This window comes from Tursiops truncatus, chromosome 1, assembly GCF_011762595.2.
Source record: "Tursiops truncatus isolate mTurTru1 chromosome 1, mTurTru1.mat.Y, whole genome shotgun sequence".
Classification (NCBI taxonomy): Eukaryota; Metazoa; Chordata; class Mammalia; order Artiodactyla; family Delphinidae; genus Tursiops; species Tursiops truncatus.
Genome location: NC_047034.1, coordinates 805355 through 831666, shown reverse-complemented (window position 1 = coordinate 831666; position 26312 = coordinate 805355). Strand labels below are relative to the sequence as shown.

Here is a 26312-nt window from a genome sequence, read left to right as displayed (position 1 = left end):
TGAACAGTGCCGGAAGCGCTCAAAACTCCATCAAAACAAACAAAAGCCACACAGATTGAATGCCCACTTGGCAAGTTGCAGGGAGAGGACACAGCCCATGCCCCCAGGGGTCTTCCCGTCTGATCAGAGAAAAGCGTGGTAATGGTCAAAAGTCCAGAGCTGGCCTTGGCCTTCCTCCCACCTACACTGAGCATCTTCCCATCCTTCTGCCCAAAGCTCCCTGCATTCCAAGTCTGTGTCCCAGTTCCAGAAGTTTCTCTCAGAAAGCTATAATCGCCATTGAAATTAAAAGGCTACCTAATAATGTCTGCCAGATTTCTAAAAACACTATCGGCAACTTCCATTGTTTAAAAAAGGAATTGTGTCCAAGTGGTAAACTTCTAATCATCCTGAAATGCTTGTGGGCCACGGGGGTGGGGTTGGCTGCCTGAAGCCTCTACGGAACGCTAGGCATGTGTGTCAATTAAAATGAAATAAACATAGAGGCTCCGTTCCTCAGGGGCACCAGCCTCCCTTCAGGTGGTCAAGAGCCGCAGGTGCCCCGGAGGCAGGAGGCGGCAGCTGGCATCATCCGGAAGTGCTGTCTCAGAGGGGACCAGAGGCCCCGCCCCCTCGCCCTTCAGAAAACTCCTCCCCTGGGAACCAGCTCAAATGTCACCTCCTCTGTGAGGCCTGACTGGATTTCCCACAGGCAGAGGGCGGGTCCCAGCTGCAGAGTGTTTTCCAGGGGCTCACTTGACCAAGTACCAGCCGTGGGTTTGGAGCCACAGGCTTTGGAGTCAGACCCACGGTTTCACCTCTGAGCCCACTTTCCTGCAGGCAAGGTGAGAAGTACGAGCTTCCAGCTCCACAGGGCTGGGGTGGAGATTCAACGTGCAAGTGTATGTGAAACGCTAGCGCGCCTGGTGGCGACTAGCTCTCAGGAGACGCTGGCTGACGTTTTTGTGTTGCTTCATTAAATAATAAGTAGTCTAAGAGCTTCTCCAGAGAGGGGCTGTGTGCAGCTCACGATGGAACCCAGAGCCGAGCCCAGGGCTGCCTAGCCGTCGGCGCTGATGAGCGCTTGGTGTGTTCCGTGCACTCCATGGGATGGAAGGTCTCAGTCCATCGGGATTGAAGTTCATCCACTCCGATGGAATCGAGGGCTAAGGACTGATACTGGCTGAACTGAGACTCCTGCGATGAGGGGCATCTGGGAGCCTGGTGGTTGGGGGGCTGCGGTAGTGGCTTTGTGAGAGCCCTCGGAGAGCGCACAGGCCTTCTCTGGTGGGGGGAGGCGTGCAGGCTGCAGTCTCCCAGGGAGCGTGAGAGTGTCCAGGTGTAGAGATACCTGGGCGACAGCCGGTCGTGTCTGCTTGGTGCCCAGGTGGTGGAGCCCTTCCGGCAAGCCTGCCCCCTGGGAGCCCCATGCCCTCCCTCTGAGGCTGGAGGCTGGAGGCCGGCACTGGCAGCGGTGTTGACGTGGGAGACTGGGGCCCACTGCCTGCGGGAGGCCCAGGCACGTCCTTGCGGCTCAGCAGGTGCCAGTCTGTCCCCGAGCCCTCACCTTCACGGTGGCCCCCCAGTGTCAACGGCTGCCTCGTGCACAGGGTCACTGGGTCCAAAGTGGCTGCTTTCTTTCTATTTTCACCTTCTTTCACTTTTCTTTTTCGTCTTTTCTGCTGGGCCCGCTGGGCCTCAGGGGTGTCAGTCCCTCTCCGCTCCTAAGGGCTGTGTCCTACAACCGCTGGACCTCCACGTGGCGTGGCTCAAAGTTGGAGAGACCCTGCAGCCACTGGAGCAGAACAGACCAGGGGACCCTCCCTGGGGACTGCGCTCAGAGAGCAGGTACCCTGCCTGATGCCTTTTGAATGGATACCTGGTGACAACAAGTGGATCAGCTGATGGCCCACTAGGAGCCGCGAATCTGTCCCTCTGTCTTGAGTTTGACTAAGATCTGGTAGGACATAGGAAGGGTTAGAGAAAGAACTTGCAAGGAGGGTCTGTTCGGTCACCCTAGTGCTCTGCGGGCTGTAAGCGACCTTGGTCTCCAAATGGGAGTGTGCCTTCTGCAGCTCAGAGAGGTGCCGTCCTTATAGGGACCCAGGCTGCTGGAAAGAAGCCCTACGCTTGAGTCCAGCCCTGCCGCTTCCCCGCTTCGGGCATTTCCCCCTCCTTCTCTGGGCTCCTGGCCCTTCTGGTGAGCTGAGTGGGGCGGGAGGCTCCTTCAAGCCCCTAGGGAACAGGGTCTGCGTCTGCACCCCCGCTCTTCCGGTCTCTGTCACTGTCGGTGAGCAGGGTCCCAGCTCCATCTCTTCTGCTGCCACGGGCTCCCAGCTGGGGTCTCTCCTCCCTCCCCTTCTGTCAGCGGGACCAGGCCTCTGCCTGCGCCTGCGGGGCTTGGAGAGCAGGGGCCCAGCCCTCCCTCCTGGCCTCCTGGGGGAGCACGGGGAGCCGCTTGGCTCTGGAGAGGCTCCGCGGCTTCCCCAGAGCCCAGGCAGGCCCGGACTGGCCGGTGAGGTGCCTGCTGGCCGGCAGCCTCCCGGGGAGCGGAGCCCAGCCCCCGTGGGAGCTCGGGCTGTTGGCTTTACTCCAGGGCTCCGTGGCCTAACTGCCGTCTTCCTCCCTGCCAGAGAGCTGGACCAGCTCCTCAGCTGCCCCCTCCCCAGAGCAGGGGGCGCCCCGCCCACCCTCGAGCACGGGACCGGGAGCCGGAACCCAGGCTGAGGGGTGGGGGCTGCTTGGAGGACACCTGGCCTGCCAGGGGCTGGGCAGGGTCCGCAGGAGGGTTCCTAGAGGCTAGAGGTTGCTGGGGGCAGGGGGCCGCCCCACACAGGAGAGGGGAGGGGGAGTGGAAGCCGGTGCCGCTCTGTTTCCTCTCGGCCCCTCCGCACTCCTCTCTGGGCGCCTTGGGGACCCTCCTCCAAGGGGGCTCTGACCTCAGGAGGACCTGAGGTCGCCAGGTGCCGAGCTCCTCCCGGGCCCCCCAGCCCCTCTGCACAGCCTCCCTGTTAGAGAGGCAGCTGGGGGCAGCCTCTGAGCCTGCGTTTTGTGTGCATTTCAACTCCGAGTGGTCTCGGATGGGCGGGGAGTCAGCCTGTACGGCTGAGGAGACCAGCCCAACAGGTTAAATGAGGGATTTGTGAGGAGACCCGGCTGCTAGCCAAGTCCCTGCTCACAGGACCCCCAGGGTGAGAGCTGCCGCATAAGGTGCAGGTACTGCGCAGGACCTACTTACTCTACAGAGTTATTCCTGTTTACTGGAAATTCAGATTTAACCGGGCATTGTCCCAAATACTGCATGGGACCTGCTTATACAAAAAACGATTTGTTATTTACCCGAAATGCAACTCGAAGTGGGCAACATGGATTACTGTGTGGGAAATCCAGCCCTGCTGCCTTGGGTCCGCGGCCCACACCGAGCCCACCTGTGCCAGGCCCGCCCAGACGCAGGCTCAGGCCTGACCGACCTCGCCCGCGACTGTCCCAGCTCCAACACTTGCCAGTTTGCTGGATTCCCCCTTCGGCACGTCCCTGTCCCCAAGCATCGGGGCAGGGTGGGAGGTGCTGCAGACACTTCCTCTGCTCTCAGCCTACCCCAGCCCCCACTGCCCCCCCGCCCCCCCTGCCTACGGCCTGAAGCTTGTGAGCTGTGGACGGAGGCGGGGTGTTCTCCTTGGTCCAGCCCAGCCCTTCCCTGTGAATGGGAGGGCCGACCAGGGAGAGGTGGCCCTTCTCAGCCCTCCTGCCCCTGGGCTGCACCCAGCGCAGCAGCAGGACTAATCAGGGCCGTGGTGACCTGTGAAAGCGGGCACAGGCGTGTGTGAGGGCACACGTGTGTGCTCACACGTACGCGCACAGAGGCAGCCCCCGGACGCCAAGCTCACCGAGTGAAGGCCGCCCCCCTGCCCGGCCCCAGTCCCGGCTCGCGTCCCGCTACCCGCCTCTGTCCTCTGTCCTTCAGCGGGACGCTTCCCCGGGCGCTCAGGTCCTCACCCTCCTCCCGCCCCCAGGACTGGTGTCGCGGGGGGTGAGGCACGTGGATTTGGGCTCAGACACCTGGGTGGAACCCCAGCTCTCTAGCGACCTTGGTCCCTCTGTGAAACGCACGCTCAGAGCCCCTCATGGCATTGCTGCCAGGATGCGGATCACACGCCTGGTACCGACCTGGCCTAGGACGAGGGCTCGTAAGTGGGAGCAATGACGCTGCGGGGTCACGGTTGTCCCTGGAGGGGGAGCACCCCTGCCTCGGGGACCCAGGCTCCCTGGAAAGGCAGCAGCCGAGAGCCAGGCTGCAGCCCTGCGCGACCCCCCGTGTCCCACGGGGAGGGGGGCTTATGGATTTGACCTCCTAAGGGAGGATGAAGTCCGTGCCCGCTTCGCATCCACACTGGCCCTGTGTCCCCTGCCTGAGGCCCTCATTCATGAGCCCCGCCCGCCACTGTCCGGGCCTAAATCCTACCTTCCTTAAGGCCGGTTGTGCAGCTGTGGTCTATGTGGTCTAAGTGGGACTCAGGGCTCAGCTTCCTGCCCACGGTTTCTGGGAAAGCTGGGACCAAGGTGCTGCCCCACTGGGGGTCTCCCCAGGCCCATGAAGAGCCTCCGGGCATCTGCTGGGGTCTCTGTGGATGGGAGCGAGGTGAGGGTGAGAGCCTCACCACGGTGGAACGGGTGTCAGAGCAAGACCACGCCCGGTAGGAAGGTCTGTCCGGGTCCCCTTGGCCAACCCCAGGCTGGGGAGTCGCTCCCCTGTTTATTTGAGGACACTGCTGTCTGTGAACGGTGTGTCGTGGAGGGTGTGGGAGATGACGTACCCAGGAGCAGGTGCTGGAGCCCGGGGCCTGGAGTGATGGGTGACTGAACCGCAGAGCAAGGCCCCAGGGCCAGCCGAGCACTGACCACAGGACGAAACGTCTGGCTCCCCTTTCAGGCTCCCTCTCCCGTCCAGCTGTCCCTGCTGCCGACCAGAGCGTCAGAAGCTCTGGAAGGCCTGGCTCGGTGCTTGGGAGACATTAATGTGCTTATGACCCAACCGATGACCTGGGAGTCAGGTTGGAATTCAGGTTCTGACGCAGAAAGTCTGGGACGGGGCCTCAGACTCTGCCTTTCCGACCAGCTCCTCGGTGGTGCTGAGCTTAGGGTCTGTGGACCACACTGCCAGAGGACGATCTGCTGCACCACTGATGCCCGGGGCCAGGGGCGGGCGCTGCGGGGGGGGGGGGGCGATGACGGAGCCGGTGTGGCCAAGCCTGCTCGATGGGGTGGAGAGGCGGTGTGTGAGTGCAGGGTGCGGGAGACGGTGGATGGGGCAGAGGGAGGAGCTCCAGGTTGGTACAGGGATCGGCGAGGCGTGTGGACGCGGGAGCGTGCTGGCGGTACGGCATGACGGTTAGAGGTGTGTTATCTGCAGCTGGATTGCCTGAGCCTGAATCCCAGCTTCACCGCTTCCTAGACGTGTGACCTGGCGCAAGTAACTTAACCCCTCTGTGCCTCACTGTTCTCATTTGCAAAATGTGAACCTCACAGGCTGTGAAATTAAATGACTTGATACATACAGTGCCCCGGAACATAGCAAGTGCACGCTTGGTGAACGGGGCCTCCGACTGTATGAGGATGACGCTTCAGGCGCCGCCTCCGACGGTCTGTGGTGGCGCGCCGGGCAGGGGCGTGAGGTGAAGGGGCGTCCCGTGCGGGGCACTTTGCTGGGCATGCTAAAGGCTCCTAGAACTGCCGGGGGCGGTCCCCGTGCCAGGGGGCTTGCCAGGCCGGCACCGTGACATCCCCGGTCAGGGCAGCAGGGGCTCCTTCAGGAGAGGACCCTTTGGGGTCTGGACACTGCAGTGGTCATTTCACCCCTCGAGCTCCCACGGACGTGCCTGTCCTTCTCTGGGCGAGGTGCTTGTGCAGAGCACCTGTCTTTTCGCCCATCTGCCCGCCTCCAGGCTGGCCCCTCCTCAACACCAGAAACCTGGCCACGTCCTTCTTTGTTTACGACCCTCCCTGGCTCCCCGTTTCCCTGACACAACACAGAATCGCTGGCAGGGCCCTCAAGCTCCAGCCCTGCCTGCCTCGCCAGCTGCACCTGCCCTGCTCCCTCCGGCTTCCCCTTGCCCTTCCTGAAGCCCCGCCTGGGCCTGGCTGCTTGGGTCCCCTGCAAGATGCTCTCTTTCCCACACACAGCCCTCCTCCACTCGCTGATTCCTCCTCTTCGGCCAGGTCTCCACGTAACATCACCTCCACCTGGAGGCCACTCCCAACGCCTCCCCAGCCATCACACTGCGCTGGAACGTCTTCCGACCTTCCCACTGAGCTGTGAAGGGCGGGGACACCGTCCTGTTCGTAGCCGATGCTTATCCAGCACTTTGCAAACTGTCTGTACATAGAGACATCTAGGGCACTCTTTAGAAAGAGATTCCAGGCCCCACCCTGGCCTTCCGAGCCAGGCCATCCTGGGAAGGCTCCTGGAGCCTGTTCCCACCTGTGGTCCCCAGGTCACCAGCACAGTCAGACCATCGAGGGTCTGACGACAGTGACCGAGTGACAGGCACTCACCGAAGGGTCTGTGGCCGTCAGGTCAGGTCTGATGTGGGTGGAGATCTTTCCTAGTTGCAGCTTTCGGGGCCTGTCCTGGTCGGTTTGCTCTCCCATCCAAGGCTCCTGTGTCTGCCTGTTCACCCAGAGCTCCCCTGCTGGTGAGCCTGGGGGTTTCTCCCAGGGCTGGGAGGGACACTGGTGAAACGGCTCAGGGAACAGACAGAAGCACTGCCGGCTGTCGACACGTGGGCTCGTGCTGCTGGGACGGAAGAAAGGCACCTCCGCCACCGCCCAGTCTTCCTTAGGGTCAGCGTGACGGGGCCTTCGGGCCTGTGTGGTTGAGGGCTGGCGTTTCCGTGACGTAGGTGCCATCTGCCCGCACGGAGGACCAGGCCTCAGTGCAAAGCCCCTCAAGACAACAAAGTCCAGGGGCAGATCCACGGCCACAGGCCAGCTTGTCTCGTCCCTGTGGGACCAGCTGCATGGGGTGATGGGGCTTCAGCCCGAGCCCTGGACCAGGAGGCGCATTGGTCAGGGACATCGTGGCTGGGGCACGGCTGTGAAAAGCTGGCGCGGGCTGTCTCCTTGTCCTGCTGGCCGCCAAGAGTGTCGAGACCTCACACCAGAAGTCCTCTGCCACCGTGGACCCTCTGGCTGTGGACAGACTGGACCGTCCACCACCCGTCTGCCTGTTCTGACATCCAGGAGCCTCCCGTAGGCCATCAGCCAAGAAGGGAGCCCCGTCCAACACCCGGGCCCCTGAGCCGGGGAGCAGGGTCTCCAGGGCCGAGCAGTAGGGAGCGGCCTGTGGTTTTGAGGAAGCGTTTCCTTTGGCCACGTCCAGGGAGGAGCTGTCCCCGTGTCCGTGGTGGGAACATCTCTGTTATCCGGCCTCAGAGTGGACGGGGCTGGGGAGAACAGCGTCCCCAGAGCAGGGAGCCGCAGCACAGATGAGGAACTTGAGCGTGGCAGGGGGAACGCTGTTGTCCACAACCGGGCTGTGGGTCCAGTCTTGCGTCACCGACGGGAATGCAGGGCGGAAAGGGCCAAGAGCTGCGGCTTGGAGCCGAGGTGAACCCCGGGGTCCCTTATTCCCAGGCACCTCGGAGGCTGCACTGGCCCAGCACTGACCCTCCCCTCTCTCCACCAGGCGCCTCGATGCCAACCTCATCTCCCTGGTCCCGGACAGGAGCTTCGAGGGGCTGTCCTCCCTCCGCCACCTGTGGCTGGACGACAACGCGCTCACCGAGATCCCCGTCAGGGCCCTCGGCAATCTCCGCGCCCTGCAGGCCGTGACCCTGGCCCTGAACCGAATAGGCCACATCCCCGACTACGCCTTCCGGAACCTGTCCAGCCTCGTGGTGCTGTGAGTGCTGCCCCTCCCCCCACCCGCACGGCTTCGCTCTTGGCTGTGTCCCTGAGGTTTCCGAACCTTCTGGTCTGCGTTTCCCCTCCTGACGTGAGGATGACCATCTCCTGTTGACCCTGTGGGGCCATTGTGAGGCCAGGCGACAGAAGAAGTGCTCTGAGAGGCTGGAAGAGAGGAATTAAGCCGCGATTCCCTCTGCTATTATGTGCAAATATTGTAACTATACCGCACTAATGGGAATGCATGCCCAGAATCTCCTGAATGATTTCCACCATGTTTGACAGTCGGGCAATGGGTGGATGCAGTCTTGTGCTTTGGCACAGGGGTGGGATAAGCTCACCTCATCCCCAGGCCTGGAGAAGGAGAGAGAAGCCAGCGCTGTAATTAGACAGCAGAGCCCCAACGGGTAATTCCCTGGGAGGTAGCATCTCTGGCAGGAACTGGAGCCCGGGGTTAACTCTGTCCTCCCCCCACCATCCCCCCGGGGAACTTTGGAGTGCAAAGTTCACAGGGTAATTGCCAAGGGCTTGGAGGTCACGTGTAATTGCTTTGGGTCACATCCTAATTGCCGTGGGGACGTAAGGCCTCCCCTGCTCTTGGAAATCTGGTATGATTTTCCAAACCAGGGAGCGGACGAGGCATGAGTTTGTCTACTTCTCTGTCCTGGGAGACTGGAGAAGCGGGACCAGCATCTTCCTGAACCACATCCGCTGTCAGCACGGCCACACGGTCCTCCTTGTGGGCGCCAGTGAGGGGTACTGACTGCGGCGGAACAGAACGGGGCGGCTGATTGCAGCTTTGGTGATGCCCCGTGACATCGTGATGGTCCCTGGGAATAAACGGCGTCAGGTCTCTGAGAGACAAGACTACTGGAAAAACGCGGGCCTCACGATGGGCCCCCGACGAGCGAGCAGCGGGGGGTGTACGGAGCCCCGTGGGGGCCCTGCAGAGTGCAGGGGTGGAGAGCCGGCCGCTGCCTCAGAGGCTGGCGGGCCAGTCCCAGTAGCAGGGTGCTGGTGGGAAGGACAGCAGCGCTGAGTCCTTAACTCAGGCCGAGGGGACCGGACGCTGAGTCAGGCTCGTCTCGGGGCTCAGGGCGGCCAAAGCAGCTGGAGGAGGGAAGTGGGGGCCTGCTGGGCCAGAAAGTTGGCTTAGAGTAGGCAGGTGAAGAGCAGGGGCTCCAAGCAGGTGTCAGCAAAGACCCGGGGGCGTCGGGCTGCTGGCTGAGGCGAGCGTGCCAGTGAGGCCGGAGAGAAGGCCGGGCAGGTGCGTCTGCGGGCGCAGAGTCAGAGCAGGAGTCCGGCTGTGGCCTGCATGGGGCAGGGGAGGCTGGAGGCGAGAAGGGGGTTGGGAGTCTGGTTTGAAGAACGGGCAGGAACAGGGGAGACTGGATCTAGGAGGCAAAGTCCAGCTTAGGGAGGAATCAGGCGTGGCCCTGAGGGACGTTGCGAAGGAAGAATCCATCCGACTTGAGGTTTTCACAGGGTGGGAGGCCAAGGTCGGGGGCGCGAGTGGGGGAGTTCGGCTACCGCGGATCCAGGAGGGGCCGGGGGTCCCACAGGGCACAGGAGGGGAGGGGCCCAGGGGCCCACGATGCTGAGAGAGGAGAAGGCCCAGAAGCATTGCCCCTGCCCTTCAGGTCCTCTGGCCCTGGGACGGGGGACATAGGCTGCCGTGGCCGGTGACCTTGCAGGGCAGAGTGGGCTGGAGAAAGCCGTCCAGGACCTAGGGCTGAGCTGCAGGAAAGCGCAGGGGCAGAGTCAAGAAGGTGGGTGGACGGGGGTGTGGCCGGAGGCGTGAGGCAACCAGTGGGTGGAGAGGGCCTTCGTTTCATCTCGAACTCTGGGCCTTGGTCAGGCTGCTCTGCGCGGCCCTGCGGGGACCGAGGGGCGCTGAACTGGACAGCAGTGCTGTCCTGTGTGGGGTCTCATCTCTTCCTCTGGACCATAAGCCCCAACAGGCTGGCCTGCAGATGGCGCTCGGGACGCCTGGGGTGACCCAGTCGTCGTCTGTAGGACTGGGCTGCACGGTCAGAAGCTGAGACGCTGTGGACCAGAGGCGCTGGCGGGGCTGGGGGATGGGGTGGGGACGGAGATGAGCTTCAGCGGAAGGTGAGGGAAAGGGGAGTTTGGTGACAGCGAAGGAAGCATGCGGGGGAGGGGCTCGTTCCCAGAGGCCGGGGCTGTGTTCTCTCTTCAAACCCAAGCCCCTGTGGTGGGTCTGTCTGCCTCCTGGGCATGGAGCAGGTGGGGAAGGACCCCCTTCTCTCAGGACCCCCGGCCCTGCGCACCATGTAGGATGGGGTCTGCCTGTTGCCATCTGAACGTCTTGGAGGCCAGTCTGATTTCTTCCCCATGTACGTGATTTCCTTTTCCTACCTGAAGATGTCTTCTAATCCTTGAACTTTAATAGCTTCACTAGAATATGACACAGTGTGGAATTTTCTGCCTCCAGTTGTCCTGAAACAATGTATGCTTTGACCTGCGGATTTCATTCTTCATTGTAGAGAGTTTTCTTTTGTGTTGCGTTTTGAATACGGCTTTGTCTCACGTCTGGATCCTGGCCCTCAGAGACATCAATAGCCCAGTGTTAACTCACATCGATTAGTTTCCAGCTGTTTTAGCCTTTCGCTCTCATGCAGCCAAGCTCACCATTTTAGCTCAGGCTTTTTCTCTGACACCCATTCCACTGCCAGCAGTGTCTATACTGTTCCTTGTCTCAAACTTATTGAGTAGCTTTTCATTATTATTATTATTTTATTTATTTATTTTTGGCCGTGTTGGGTTTTTGTTGCTGGGCGCGGGCTTTTTCTAGTTGCGGCGAGCGGAAGCTACTCTTTGTTGCTGTGCGTGGGCTTCTAATTGCGGCGGCTTCTCTTGTTGCGGAGCACGGGCTCTAGGCGCGTGGGCTTCAGTAGTTGTGGCACGTGGGCTCAGTAGTTGTGGTGCACGGGCTCGGTAGTTTTGGCTCGTGGGCTCTAGAGCACAGAATCAGTAGATGTGGCATGTGGGCTTCATTGCTCCACGGCATGTGGGATCTTCCTGGACCAGGGATCTGGGAACCAGTTGGGATCCGGTCGCTGAGCCCACCTGTGGCCCCTGCATTGGCAGGCGGATTCTTGACCACTGCGCCAGCAGGGAAGCCCTACTGACTGGTTTTTTACTGATGTATTTTTGGTCCTCAATTCATTTCCTTTCTCTACAATGTCATTTTTGCTTTCACTTAGAAACGCTGTGTTTGAAATGTTTTGCTGGGTGGTTTTGCAGCAGAAGGCAGCTCTGATAATGTCTTGCTGCTCGTGCATCCGTTACGTTTTCTTCTAGGCTTGGGACTTCACCGGGCCCCGGCATCTCTCTTCTGCTCTTCCTGTTGTATGTTTGCACAATTGCCATGTGATTTCACTTTCTGGCTTCTGCTGGGACAGCTGCATCACCTCGGCCCCCTCGGCTCTGCCCCAAGGCTGTAGTTTGTGGGCCGGAGCGGTGGGTAAATGAGGGCCCACCCGCCTGTGGGTGCCCAGGTGCGCCGGTGCAGGTAGGGTGGTCCCTCAGCAGGGTCAGGTTGTGGTAAATGCAGGAGTTCGCTCCCTCCACGCGGGAATTCCCTTGGGCTTCAGGTCATTTCCTCAATGCATGAGGAGCCCGGAGCCTTCATTTTACTTTCCCTTCCCCTCTTCCCTGGGAAGCCAGCAGTGGGGAGGGAAAAGGACATCCACAGCCGCCTCTCTTCAGATTTGGGGGCTGCAGGGAGAATCCTCAGGATCCTGTTTTCTCACCAGTTCAGTTTCTGATGAGGACGCTTCCTTGGCCACGGTCTTTGCTGTTTATTTACGTTATGTCTCTGCCCTTGCTCTGCTGCTGCTGGTAGTATTTGGGGTGGGGCAGGGGGCCTGTCTCTGCTGTTTTTGCTCATCTCACTAGGAATTGGGAGAAGAATATTCTGTCACCCGTCTCCATCTCCGAGCTGGCCCACAGCTCACTCCGGCTGTAACGGAAAGCTCCCCTTTAGTGACACGCTGTCTGCAGTGGTTTGCTGCCGGCTCCCCCAGTTGTGTCTGGCCCCTGACCCAGGCGGCTGTGGGTCCCGTAGAGGAAGCCCCAACTGGGGCCCCAACATCGGGCCTCTCCCCTCAAGCCTGGTGGGAGCCTGGTGGGAGCCTGCTTCACCTCGGCCTGTGGAATGCCTCCGGTTTTCTCCTTCGATCGGAAGTCTGAACGGCGTAGCCCCTGGCCACTCCAGCCTTGGAGACTGTGGCTTCCGAAGTCCATCTTGGCCCGTCGGTTTGTCCCTGGAGACAAAGGCTGACCCTCTGGGGTCACTGTCCATGCCTCCCCCACAAGCGCGTCTGCTTCCCCGCCCCAGCCCGATGCGGCGCGCACCTGTTCTGACCCGCCTCTCCTCCCACACAGGCATCTCCATAACAACCACATCGAGCATCTGGGGACCCACAGCTTCGAGGGGCTGCACAACCTGGAGACTCTGTGAGTGCCGGGGTGGGGGGGGTCTCTCCTGCTGGGGACGGCAGTCCTGGCATGGGGTGGCGGAGGGGAAGCGGCAGGACTGGGGTGCCGGGGCGTGGCCTTTCTCTGGAGTGTCGCTCGCAGTGGGTTCCGCCCTCCTTCAGGGCGTGGGCTGTGCCCCCTGGGAGTTCAGGGTGGCCCTGCCCGCAGAGAGACCAAGGCAATGAGATCTTAGACAGAGATGGAACTGCGGGGAGAGTGAGGATACTAAGCCTGGAAGTGGAGGGCTCGGGGTGGGGTGGGGCTGGCTTGGCAGCAGTGACCCCCAGCCCCCCCCACCGTGGGAGAGCGGCTGCTGACGGGGGGGGGGGGGGGGGGGGAGGGTCTCCGGCTGCTCTAACTCGCGGAAAGCCTGGCAGGAGGCGCCCGTTCAGTGCCCAAGCTGTGGACTCTGGAAAAGCCACATTATTTACCCACCATCATCCTGGAATTCAGCTGCGGTCAGAAGGCACCCAAGCCCTCAGCACCTCCTCTGCGGTCCCGCGGCCCCCGCAGAGCGGGCGGGATGCACCCCCCTGGAGCCAACAGCCGGCCCACGGGAGGGGAGGGGCCGCACCTTAGCGCCGGCTGCAGGCCTGGGAGGGCATGGGGCAGAGCAGGACCCCAGGCCAGCAAAGGTGAGCCCCCAACGCACGGTGCTGGCCTCTCGCCTCCCCCCAGCACACGAAGTGGCATTCCTGAGGGGAGGGGTTTGCAAGCATCTGAAGCGGCAGAGGAGAAAATGTGGGAGACAAGCTGTGACCTGAGAAGGGGGGCTGGGCTGGGGCCTCTGCGCCGGGGGCCGGGCTGTCTGCCTTTGTGGCCACAGAGGGAAGCGGACAGGAGGTGGGGACCACAGCTCCGGGCTGTCCTGGGCTCTCTGGATGGGGCACAGATCTTTCAGCCTCTCCACCTTCAACCCGATGCCCGGTGGGCTGGGGGGCCCAGCCTGGGGTCAGGAAAGCTGGGCATCTCCTTGCCACTGCACGTGGCTTGGGCTGCGTGCCCCCTCGCCCCCCGCCAGCTGTCACGGGCAGCCAGACAGTTAAACGGGACAGTCTAGGCGGCTCGGTCACATGCTGGGAAATGGATGTCTGGGGAGCTGGCGGGGCTGCCCGGAGTTACCCTCCGTGGGGACAGAGCACACCTGGGGGGTTAACTGAGAAAACCCACCGAACCCCCAGCCAGTGCCCAGTCTCTGTGCCACATGTGACCTGTGCAAGCCTGCCGTGTGCTGGGTGCCTGGGGCCCCGGATGTGGGGGTGGCCAGCACCCCCTCGAGGCCCGGGCTGCAGCCGCCCTCCCTGGGGGATACGGAGCGCTGGGGCAGGTTTGGAGCTGCCTGGCGCCCAGAGAGCAGCAGGGAGGCCAGTGCAGCTGCCCGGGGCCGGGTGGGGCTGTTAGCTCTGTCGGGAAGTCGGCTGGGGAGGGGGCACATGCTGGGTGTGGGTTGGCACCTCGACCAGCGCTGTTTCTTCACGGTCGGGGTGCGCTGCTTGATTTTTCCTCAGGGAGCCCTGGGTGGCAGCGCAGGGCGTTGGGCTCGGCTGGCACTGGCTGAGCTTCAGAGCCGGAGCCGCTGGCGCCCACTCACCTTTCCTCCGCGGCAGTGCTTGGCTCACTGCACAAAGCCCAGGGCCTGCATCCACTTTACAGCCGGGAAGGCCAAGGCTGAGAGACCTGCACCGCGGGGTGGGGTGGGGGTGGGGGACAAAGCCTGCAGCCCGGCCTCAGCCACCTGAGGGCAGTAACACCCAGTCTCCCAGCCACGGGACCCAATGTGCAATTCCCCACCCTCGGTGACGCTGGATTAAAGGAGAGCCCTGTGCAGAGCTCTCCCGGAGACGGCACCCCATGGGGACCAGCCGCGCCCCACCCGCTCCTCCTCCGGGGCCTTGATCTCAGCACCCTCCCGCCCCACCCCTGAGGGCTGAGTTCTTCTTCCAACTTTGGATCTCCCAGTGAAAAGGGGGAGAGTGCATTCTTATCCTCGATCGCCCAGAGCTCACTGGGGGGGCCGGAGGAGAACGAAAGGAGGAAGGTTAGGTAGCCCAACCTTGACTTGTTGCATAACTGGCCTGCTCTGCAGCCCCGCGGTTACCCTGGAGCTTTGTGTGCGCGTCTCTCTGGAAGGGCAAGTCTCCCTGGGACTGCATCTCTGCACTTAGACTCTTCTCATCAAACCCTCCTGCCCGAGCTGTGGTTTGGCTCCATCTGTGGCCTGACCCTTCCACCTGGGGAGGAGGGGCCAGGTGCAGGCACACACACACAGGGTCACGCGGGGCCGCAGCATAGCATGGGGACACCCATGGCCACGCGGCTTCTGTTGTGACCTCTGCTCTGAAGGCTGGGCTGCCTGGGTCCCACGCCCGGTTCTACACGTGCCAGCACGTGCCAGCTGGGTCAACCACAGCCGGAGGCTTCACCCCCTCACCTGCAGGAGGAGTAACTGAGGTGAACATGCATCTGCGTCGCTCTTTTACTCCCAAACAGCCCACACACCCAGGTGATCAGGACAGGGGCGGGGCCGGGGCTCGGGCTGCTGTCCCGCCCTCCCGCTGAGCAGAGCAAAGCACGCAGGCTCCCGGCGGTGGGTGGGTGCAGGCCTCCCGCTGGGAGAGGCTTGTGGGAACTCGGCTGCCGTCCCCCCCCACCCCCCACCGCGCTGCCCTCACCAGTTCAGACCCTGCAGGAAAGCCCAGCTGGAGGCAGACAGGACAGCCTCTATCCTGTACCCACACCTCCTTTCTGCTCCCACAATGAGGATGCCCAGCCCCTGCGGGAAATTTGGAATCAGAGGTGGGCCAGCGCCCTGCCTGCCAAGTACTGTTTCCTCCACCTCCCAGATCAGACCAAATCCAGAGATTTGGGGTGAGATGCCCAAGTTTCTACAGTTTGTAAGTGATGGTGGAACCCAAGTCTCTGGCCTCCTGATACATGGCTCATTTAGTGCCAGCTCCCGTGAACTCAGACCAGTTACAGGACTTCCCAGGTACCTGGGCTGAGAAATAAGAGAAAGCGTGACCCAGAGCAACCCTGGGAGGTTTCTCCGGGGAGGTCTCAGGGATCCAGCCAGGCGCCCCGGGCCCTGAGGTCAGTGTTTGGAAATCACGCTTGGAGACCACGGGATGCTGTTCAAAACTGTCACGGATGGTCCTGGAAGACCCAGCTACAGTTGCGAATAAAATTGTGCAAAAAGAAAAGAAAAGGCCCAACAAACATAATTACAGCCTGAGCACCGCCCCGTACCAGCCCCCCAGATCTGGGGATTTGGGGTTTGCAATTCAGCTAGAACAGAGGGGCTGGGCTAGGAGGCGTCTGGGGACACAGCGCCTTACCTCCCTCCGGCCTGGGTGATGGCTTCTGGGCCGCCTTATAACCTCATTAAACAAATCAGACTGACCGAGCCCCCGGGCTGGCTGGACCTCCCCGCTTCAGAGGGGAGCCTGGGGCCCCGGCAGGAACAGAAACCTCCAGGCTATAGCTCCCTCGCTAGATCAGGACCAGCATCCAGCAGAGGTCTGGGAGGCCTGCAGGACGGGACGGGGGTCAGAAGATTCTGCCTTATGATCCCAAACTGCACATTCCATGTAACACCTCCTCTGGTGCAGACACCCCAGGGGTCTGCTTCTGCGGAACATTTTTACTTCACCGGCAGCCAAGGCTGCAGCGTGTCCCTCTGTCTCCGCCTCACTGAAACCACCCAGGCCAACAGATTCTGCTCTAAACCGGCTTTGACTGGGTCCCGAAAGCATCCAGCCACCTCCCAGTCCTGGGCCTGACGGTCAGCTTTAGGCCAGGGATGGACAACCAGGCAGCTTTCCGCGGATGTCCTTCCAGGGACTGGACTTGAGTTGGTGGACCTGGATTCAGACCCCGGCTCTGCCACAGGCGTGTGACACGTGCAAGTCACCTGAACTCTCAGGAGCCTCAGTTTCCACACGTGGAAAATGGGGGCGATATTTTACAGTTCGTGGAGTGAAATTCACAGCCCTGGAGCCCTGTGGGTGCTTAACTTACGTTGGCCTCTCCAGCCTGTCGTCCCATTTCATGATGGGCAGACAGCAATGTGCCTTTCCTCCCCCTTAGGTAATTAATGTTCTTTTCCTTCCTCCCTCTCTCCCTCATTCCCTTCTTTTCCACGGCGCCGTGTCAGAAGGCAGCAGGGAGAGTGTTGTCCGCAGGTGTCATCTCACGGTGGCCCGAGCTGTGATCACCTCCTCTGCAGGGTGGACAGGAATTCCCGGCAGTCAGGGCACAGCCACTGTATCAGTTTCCCGTGGCTGCCATCACGAGTTACCACAGACTTTGGGGCTTTAAAAAAACAAAACAAAACAAAACAGAAATGTATTCTCCTATAACTCTGGAGGCCGGGAGCCCAGAGGCAAGGTGTGGGAGGGGTTGGTTCCTTCTGAGCGGCTGTGGTGGAACCTGCCTGGTGCCCCTCTTGCCGTCTGGTGGCTGCCGAGGCCCCTGGTGTCCCTGGGCCGGTCAGTGCTTCCTCCAGTCTCTGCCTCTGCTCCACACAGCCTCTCCGAGCATCCTCTTCTTATAAGGATCTTGCCACTGGCTCCACGGCCGACCCCAGTAAACCAACCATCTTGAGAAGATCCTCAACTTAATTATATCCGCAGAGACCCTTCTTCCAAACGAGGTCACGTTCATAGATTCCCGGGGTCAGGACTCGGACGTGTCTGTGTGGGGCTGCAGGTCGATCCGCTCCAGCTGCCCGCTGGCCGGCGCCCAGGGTTTCCTGCCTCTGGCCCGACGTCAGCCCGTCAGGCCCGCGGCCGCTTGAGGCCAACCTTGTAGGAGTTGAGGAACTCTTTCCTCGCCAGTTTTTAATCCTCTTACATTTGTGGGTTTATTAACTGCAAATTAGTGGGGGTTTGTGGCTTATAGAAGAATTTATTATTCCATATAGAACTTTTTTTTCTGGCTTTTCCCGCAGAACCATTAATGACTTCTAACAGGCAGAAAACTGAGCTCCGGATGGGTCTGCTCTGCGTCCTAACCAGGACGGCTGTTATAGTCGTCCCCAACAGGGCAGATCCCCCTGCAACCTCTCTCTGGGCAGTCAAGGTCACTGCGCTTATCACTGCTCCCCGCTGGCTCTGAAGGTCCTGCTCCCCCAGCCTCCGGGCCAGCTGGTGTGCAATGCCGGTGGAGGGCCCGGAACCACGGGGCAGCAGGTTCCCGGGTGGATGCCGTGGAGAGGAAACTAGGAAGTTGAGGTCTGGCCCCCAGGGCCCGTGGGCAGAAGGCACCGGCAGGCATCGAGGGTAGCCACCCTCCTTCTTCTGTTTCTTTAGTTCACCGGTTCCGTGAATATTACTGGGTGTCCAGTATGTGCCAGGCCCCCGCTGTGGGCTCCGGGGGAACATTTATGAACAAGAAAGACGTAGCCCTCATCACAGAGACTACGGGGCTCCAGGCCGGGAGTCCCGAGCGCCTCTTAACTTACCACTAATTCCGGCGTGTCTGCCCCCAGCACCCTAACTCCTGACCCCGGTGACCCCAAGGCTCAGCTCCTGTCCCTCTGCATCCTCCGCAGGCCCCACTCTCTTCCGTCCCGTGGATTTGCCGATGCCTCCAGCACGGAGGTTATGGCTCCTGGACCCCAGACTTCCACGTCCACAGGCCTTCCTGCCACGCTCACTTGGGTGCTGACTGACATGCCAGCGGAGTCGCCCATGGAGCCCCCCCACCAGAAGTGTCCCCAGCTCTGCGGAGGCAGCTCTGCTGGACCTTGCGTGACGCAAGTGCTCTCCTGTCACGTCCCGCATCCAAGCTCCGTCTTCAGCTCACTGGGACGGTCTGAGCGCTTGACGCCCGCCCCCGTCCCCAGGCCGCCCGAGTCTGTCCCCAGTTGTTGCCATGGTCTCATCCTCGTCACTCTGCAGTCTGCGTCCCGCGCGACAGCCACCGGGACTTGAAACACAAATCCGATCCTGTTACTCTTCTGTCCAAACGCTCAGTGTCTCCCCGTCCGACTCTGGCCTCGGGTGACGAGCCCCGCTCCCACCGGCCTCGCCCTTGCCGACGCCGGGTATGTCCCGCCTCCCAAGCCCTACCCTGGCTGCCTCCTGTGTCTGGAATGTTCCTTCCACAGTGATCTGCCTCCTGCAAGACTTTGCTCAGATGTCACCTCTCTAGGGAGGTCCTCCTCCACCACCATTTTGCAACTCCTTCCCGGCATTCTCCTTTTCCTGTTTAGTTTTCTCCACAGTCTGAGTCTTCGTTATTCGTTGATCGACGTCATCCGTGGTCTGTCCCCCGCTCTGTCCACTCTTGTACCCGCAGCGCCTGGCACGGCTCCTGGCAGGTATCTGGTGAACAGACGAATGGGCTTATGGCCCCTGGAAAATCCATTTCTCTGAGCTTCAGCTTCTCCCTCTGAGCTGTGGGAGCGAGGGACCATCTCATCCACAAGGTCCTTCTCAGCTCTGGTCACCCGTACCCAGACCTCTCGCCGAATCAGACAGCCCAGGAGGTAGCCCAGGTGCCCCAAGCTCTCTAACTTGGAGAAATGCCCACGTCCCTCATCCCTGCCTGACGCGAGGTCCCCTTCCCACAAGCCCTGTGGTCCGGACCTCGGGGTCCCGCCTTTAGGCCAGCTGCATTCTGCTGTGACCAGGAGCGCCTCAGAGCCTCCGGTGTCCTGCATGGATGGGCCCAGCATCCAGGTTGTCCAGGTGAGGCGGTGCTGCCCACGGGCACCCACCCACTTCTACAGGACCCGGTCCTGCTCTGAGTATCATATCTTAGAGTGACAGGCTTTTCTGGGCAGGGTGGTGAGAATGTGAAATGTCTACAAACCGCGACCCAAAGAACTTGGGAGGACCGGAGGCGGAGCGTGACTTAGGTTACACATGGGTGGTCGTCCGGCGGATGGGGTGGGGGCCAAGCGGGAAGCGAAGGGGATGCTCTAGCCCAGGATGAGGACGGCAACTTCATTCTCAGGGCAGCCCGACAGCGGCTGCCAGTGCAAGGGGATCGAGGCAGAGGCAGAGCCCTGGCCACCGGGACGCCAGGGATGACCCCGGGCGGGTTGGACTTTCCCTCTCACTTCCCTCCCAGTCCAGGGTTCTCCGATCCCCGGCGCCTCCTGAGGGCAGGCAGCTTGTAGTCTCAGTGTCAGGACCAGCAGCTGCGTTAAAATCAGCCACGCTGCTGCATCAGGGACTTTCTGGGGCTTCTTTCCGGCAAAGAAGAGGGTGTGGGTAGAGGGAAGGGGAAGGAGGGCATGCCTGTCTCTCCAAAGAAACTGAGGACAGCTTTACTAATGGCTGCATTCGTTAATGGGTGGCCTGGTCGGCAGGCTGTTTAGACAGTACAGCAGTGCTATGAGTTTTGTTGGCTCCTGGCTCACCAGGACATCTGCCCCGAGTGTGCGGAGTCAGCCTTGGGGCCCGGGCTCAGCAGTTAGGACTGGTAGTGTGCTGACCGCGCTTAGCCGCCTTCCCCACCAGCCTGGGTAGGTAAAAGTGGCTCCGACCGTCTGGGGTTTGTGTTTCGCGTGGGAGCTGGGCCCCCTTATTCCTCCACATGCCTTTCCCTGTGATCTGGTGATAAACACAGACATGAGCCTTGAGAATAGAAGTGGAAGTGGAAACCCAGTTAATGACAGTAATCTTCCTTGACGGCTGTGGGAAGCAGAGGCCAGCTTGTGTGTGCGCCGTCTGTTCTGCGCCTCGTGTCCAGGAAAAGGAAGACGGAGAGGATCGCGTCGTGTGAGCACCCCCCGTGCGGGCTCTGGACCAGGTGAACAGAGTGCCTTGTGCGGTGGGCGTCCGAGTTACAGGTGAGGGAGCAAACAGCAAAGTTCAGTGACTGGTCCAGGGTGACGCTGCTGGTCCCAGACGGCAGGAGCTTTTCCGCTCACTCCAAAGCAGAGAACTCACAGAAGACCCCAGCCTCCAGCTCAGAGTCACCTGCCTCGACCTGCCTGTGAGCGTCCGGGGAAACCTGACTCCCCCTCCACTCACCGTCTCTCCCAGTGTCCCCAAAACCTTGCCCTTGGCCCTGCTACCTGGAGCCCAGTGGGACTCGCTCTGCATAGCACGGAGCCCATGTTAGCCCGGGAGCCAGCAGGATTGGCTTCAGGGCCTGGCTCTGACGGGCAGAGATCTGCCACTTCTCTCCGAGCCTCAGTTTCCCGATCAATAGAAAGACGGGGCTGGACGAGAAGACAGTAAAATCCTGCCAGCTCTGTGCTCCGAATACACAGCGAGGCTCCCGGGGTTCCCAGGAGTGGCTGTTTTCCTCACAGCCCGATGGAAGGAGAAACCGGGGCTGCGGGTCCTGGAGCATCACAGAGCTGGGGGCGCCTTCCTAGCTACATTTGCTGACGACGCCATCGGTCCCGGCTGGATGTGGCTGGGACAGCTGAGCAGACGACGGGGAGGATTAGCCACAGACAACTGCGCTTCCAGAGCGAGTTCTGGCTGGAGCTGGGAACGGGTTCTCTTTAACCTCAGCCCTTCCCAGCTGCAGACAGAACAATTCACTCTTCCTGGGCTTCCGGCTGATTCTGGGTCATTAAACATAATAGGCTCTACAGCCACGGATGCGTTTTCCAGCTGAAGTTTAGGGCATCGTAAATCACCTGCGACGGAAGAATCAGACTCGTGCCAGGGGAGGCCTTCCCTGCCGTCCCCAGAAGCCTGCAGGTCAGAGCCTGACCCGAGGGCCGAGACGCAGCCCCACGTGGCCAGCCGCAGGGTGCTCAGACCATCATCCTGACAGTGGACCTTCATGCACGTGGCCGGTGCCTGGGTTCGGGGAAATCCACAAGGGGATCCATTTGCTTCCTGGTGCCAACAGGCTTCCCGTCTCACGTGGGAGACAGTATGTACCCGGACCACCCCGTTCTGGACGCCAACAGCTGGGGCTACAATCCTGGCGACTCCTTTCCTAGAATCGTGGTCCAGGGATGGTCTCCCTCTGTGCCTCAGTTGATCTCCTGCAGAATGGAGGTGATAACAGTACCCGCCTCAAAGGGCTGGCGTGGGAATGAGATGAATGACGATAGTAAGTCATCTAGGACGTGACTGTTACACAGTGATTACTATTACTGTCATCATCGTTATTGTCGCCACCACCAGCGTCGTCACCCGTCTCACCCTGACCCCGTTTCTGGAGAAAACACCAGGACGGTTCTGGAAGAGCGAGTAAGTCGTCCTGACCGCAGGGACTGGGTGGGATTCAAAGGATGACTAGGGCTTTGACAGCTGAGGATGTGGGGAGAGGGCATCGGGCTGAGGGCAGAAGAGCCACAGCTAAACGCAGGAGGGGGTGAGGCTCCACGCGGGTGAGACGGCAGGTGGAGCTGAAAGATCGCCCAAGGCGTTGGAGCCCAGGAAGGCACCCGAACGCTGTTCTGTGAGCCGTGAGAAGCCTTTTCTGAGGGTTCCGAAGGATGACAGCGTCAGCTTTGCATTTTAGAAGCATCTTTCTGGCAGGTGTGTAGTAGCTGAGTGGGGGCTTCAGACTCCGGTTCGAGGCCGGGTGTGATGCCAGGTCAGTGGAATGATATCTAAATTGCTGTCCCCAGTAGACCAAAGCATGAACCGTAGCGCAGGTTTCTGGATCGTGTAGCAGCCCCAGGAGGTGCTTTTCCTCGGCAGGTGGCCCTCCTCCGTGTGGTGACTCAGGGATCTGGCGTCTTGGGGTCCTTCCATCCCCAGGGCCTCATTGTGCTTGGCATCTAGCTGGCAGAAGGGCGACGAGGCCGTGGAGGGGGCAGTCTGGCTGCCTTGTAGGCCCTGCTCTCGAGGTGGCAGGCGTTACCGCTGCCCGTCTTCTGAGGACCAGTGCCGTGGCCAGGCCTACCGCAGGGAGCCGGGAAGATGCCGCACCTGGCTGTGCCCCGTTACAGAGGGCCGCACTTCCGGATGGTGGGAAGGTTCCATCTGTGCTTCTGACACCTCAGCCACTAGCCGCACGTCGTGACCAAGCAGCTGAAGTGTGGCCGGGGTAGCTGAACTTTTACTTTTTCTCACGTGTCACACATTTACGTGGCCGACAGGGCTAGGGGCTGTGGCACGGGCAGCGTGGCTGCAGAGAGAGAAGAGGGTGGGTTTGGGGGACACGGTGCTCTCCGCCTTGGCCAGTTAACGGCTGGGTGCGGTCAGGAACCTTCCTTAATTCCTGTGCTCACTTCCCTCGACTGTGACAAGGGTGTAACGGGAGCAGCTCCCGGCGAGGCAGCTGCAGGACAAGAGGTTGTTGGGGTGGATGCTGGGTGCCGCAGAGGTTGTCCCAGGGACGACCTGGAGCCAGGGCTCAGGCCGGGGAGCGCACGGCCCCTGCCCCCCGCCTCACCTGGAAACAGTGCCCTCTGCTCAACCCGACTGCGTTGCTTGTTCTCCAAAGCCCACCCCTCGCCTCCCGCAGACCATGCTCTCTGCCCTGATATCCCTCCTGCTGCCTGCACCTGCTCCAGGGGCCGCATCCCCGTGGAGCCCTGTCTCAGCCACGTGCATCTCCGTCTCCACAGGCCCTAGTGTTGGGTTTGTGGGACCCGCCACATCCTGCGCAGCCGCTCTTCCCGCCGTCCAGACGGGGTGTCTCCCATGCGTCTCTGCACCGCCCGCTCCACCCAGTGGAATTCTCTGTGTGTTTGGGGGCAGCAACAAACCCCCGTCGCCCTGAACTGAATTCCTCGGGGGCAGAGAGGGTTGCGGGGGCGCTCCTGGGCCGTTAGACCGGAGGTGACACAGAGGTGACATCTACGTGGCCCGGGGATGCTCCTGGGCCGTTAGACCGGAGGTGGCACAGAGGTGGCATCTACGCGGCCCGGGTGAAGCAGGGCGCGGCAGTTACCCTTGAATCTGTGTAGACCTCCAGTTGGAAAAAATCAGGCTACCTCTTTAGCATGTGGTTTGCAGCATTCTTCTTGACATTTGCACCATTTTTATTCTCCCACATTTTTCTACAAGAATAGCCTTTTAGTTCACATGCCCACTGTCTGTCAGGCTGTCCCTGGTAAGATTCCTGACCAGAAACTGTCGAGGAGGGCTGGAACCAGTCGGTTTGGCTGCTGGATGTGAGTCCAGTGAAGTACATAAGGGCTCGATGACGGCGAGGTCCCAGGGGACCTGTCCCAGGCTCGCTGGCCCCGGGCAACCCTGAGGGTACCGCTCAGGACTGTCTGATGCCTCTCGACATCAGCCTCGGCATCTTAAGGCTGTCCCCGCAAATACTCCAGATTCCTGTAAGAGTCCATTGATGTTTCTCATTAATCAACTTGTCTAGACCTTTCACTGACTCACTTACTCAGACAACAGTGTTCGCTGAGCGGCTGCTCTGTGCCAGGACCCTTGTGGGGTTTCAATTAGAAAACAGCAAAGTTTCTATTTTCAAGGAACTTTCATGCCAGTTTGGTGGGAAGAAAGTAAACAGATATCTGTCGGATGTCAATGTGTTCCATGAGGACAAAGCAAGCAGGGTATCTCGTTGTTATCGCCGCATAGCGGTCACCTTCAAGCTCAGTGGCTGAAAACAACATTTGCGATTTCTCGTGAACCTGTGTGCGGGTCGCTCTTCTGCCGAGCTGTCCCGCGGGCCCGTCACAAAGCTGCCTTCCGCCGGGGCTCCGCCGGGGCGCGTGGGGCCTCGGTGCCGGCCACACGCCCTCTCCACGCGGCCCTCGTCCTGCGGGAGGCCAGCCGGGCTCTCACATGTGCGGAGGGCCCTCCCAGAGGAGGCGGAGGCTGTGAGGGCTCTTGTGACTCAGGACGGGGCGGCCCCACGTCACTTCCACCCCGTTCTGCCCAGGAGCCGGGATGGCGAGGCTGCAGGGGACTCGGGCCACGTTTCCGGGCAGCCTGATTGAGCTGTCATCGACCAGACGACGTTGTGTAAGTTGAAGGTGTGCGATGTGAAGATTTGATTCACTTATGCTGCCAAATGATGGGACCCGGGGCCACCTCCGATCGACCACACAGGGCAAGGGAACGGCGCCCAGCGGGTCAGGGGGGGCCTCCTGAAGAGGCCTGAGGGAAGGGAGGGAGTAGCTGTGCCGACGCCTGGAGTGTCCCAGGCAGATGAAATTGTGAGCAAGAGCTCTGGGGCCAGACCCGGTGGGCCTTTGCATTGAAGATGAGGCTGCAGTAGTAAGACTTCTGAGGGAAGACGCTCCCATGTTACTTGTGCGAAGTCTAGTTCTCCTGGGGCAGCAGAGGAGTGTTCCTGAATGGACTGAGCCAGGTTGAAGGGGGCTCTGGATTTGGAGACGTTGAGACGGGAGGGTGAATCGTTTGCACAATCAAAGGTCAGAAAAACAATTCACCTACCCCGCCGCTGCCTCCATCCCCAGCCCTCTCGGCCTGATATTCCAGGCGCCTTCTGCCGCTCCTTGTAGAACCCCAGGAATCTGCAAACTCCTGCAGCACCTCTGGCCTCAGGAAGGTGCGTTGCAAACCCCCTGCCCTCGGCTCACCTTCCCCTCATGCGGCCCCGGGGGCCTCTCTGAGCGAGTCCAGGTGTGCACACAGGAGGGGAAGGTGTCTGGTTGCCTAAAGGACAGGGCAGAGCAGAGCAGACCAGGGGTTACCCGAGGTCACCAGGGAAGTCTGAGCGGACCCCGGGAGTTGTGTCTGTGTGTGTGTGTGTCAGGGGCCAATTACCCAGCTCGACGGTCACTGCCCCTCTGGCCCCTGGGCCAGGCGCCTGTCTCTCCCTGTGGACTGTTAGGTGTCACGACCCTGCCGTGTAGAGGAATCTGTCATCGTCTCTGTGTTGACCTGTACTTACCACAAAACCTGCAAGTCACTGATTAAAGGGCCTCCCCGTGGCCCTGTCCTGGCGCTGGATGGCCTCGTGAACGCTGTCAGGGCAAGGGTGGCTTTCAAAGTCCGAAAAGGTGGGCTGGGGTCATCCTGGGGGCTCCAGAGGCATCCCTCCCCTGCCAGAGCGGGGGCCCTGTGCTCCAGCTGTTACCGACCAGGGTTCTTGGCCTCCTTTATCAATAGAAATTGATCAGAGGCCAGACAAGAAACTGAGACCAGGCTTTACTGGGGCCCCTGCTGCAGCAGGGGGGATCGAGAACAAACAACAGGTTCCCTTGCTGGCCCGCTCTCTGAAAGGGGGGCGAGCTTCCTCCTTTTGTGGGGTGAGGCTAGGGGTGAGTACCGAGGTCAGGCCAGAGGGGTGCCCGCCCTTAGGTGGTGTTGTGTGCCGGGGGCAGGCGCAGTCCCCTGCTCTGCTCCCGACCCTCTGCTTTTGCTCCAGGCTCTTCAGAGGTGGCACTTGGGTTTTTTGGTCTCTTCGCATCTTTTGTCAAGGATTTGCCCCAACTGTGCACGCACACGGTTAATTTTAGTCCCACACAGTTTCTTTGTATTTTGTGGCTCGAGGAGAGATGTGTCCAGGTGCCAGCACTGCAGCAAAGGGGCCCAGGTCCCAGCCTGGCTCCCAGCCACCGGCTTGTAGAGGTGCCAGGATGGCATCCCCAGATCAGGGCGCATCCTACGTAGGGCCGAGGCACTGGCTACTGAGTGAGACAGAAGCCAGCTTTACAGCTTTGAAAGCCGACATCCGTCCTGAAGTCTCTTGGTGGGGCGGGGGGACATCCTCTAAAAGTCCCTGTCGCGCTCGCCCCCCCCAGTCTCCACTCCTCAAAATGCGCACCCCTCTTCCGGCGGGGCTTCCCTGCCGTGTGGGAGCTGGGTTCTCAGTCTCCTCGAGGACGATCAGCTTTGCTCTTGGTCGCTTGCATGTCTCCTCCCGCCCTTAGCTGCATCGCCGTGAAGGGCACAACGCCTGGCACTGCTGCCACAAGCCTCCTTTTACAGACATCTGCACCCCTGGCTGCAGACTTTTCTGTGGGTTGAATTCGTGGAAGTGGAGTGACTCAGTGTGAACCTTCTCATTTGAAAAGATTCTGTCAAATTTTGCCTAAAAGGTTGTGCACGTTTAAATGCCCA

The 26312-nt window shown here is 60.8% G+C and overlaps 1 protein-coding gene across 4 annotated transcripts in view; it reads left to right on the top strand.

The window, feature by feature from the left end:
- LGR6 (leucine rich repeat containing G protein-coupled receptor 6) overlaps nt 1-26312 on the top strand; it is a 99089-nt gene that overhangs the window by 50756 nt on the left and 22021 nt on the right. For all 4 annotated transcript variants that reach the window (XM_033843643.2, XM_033843589.2, XM_033843564.2 and 1 more), the window contains 2 exons: nt 7664-7879; nt 12292-12363. In XM_033843643.2, coding sequence (XP_033699534.1) covers nt 7664-7879; nt 12292-12363 — 288 coding nt within the window. The remainder of the gene's footprint in view (nt 1-7663; nt 7880-12291; nt 12364-26312) is intronic.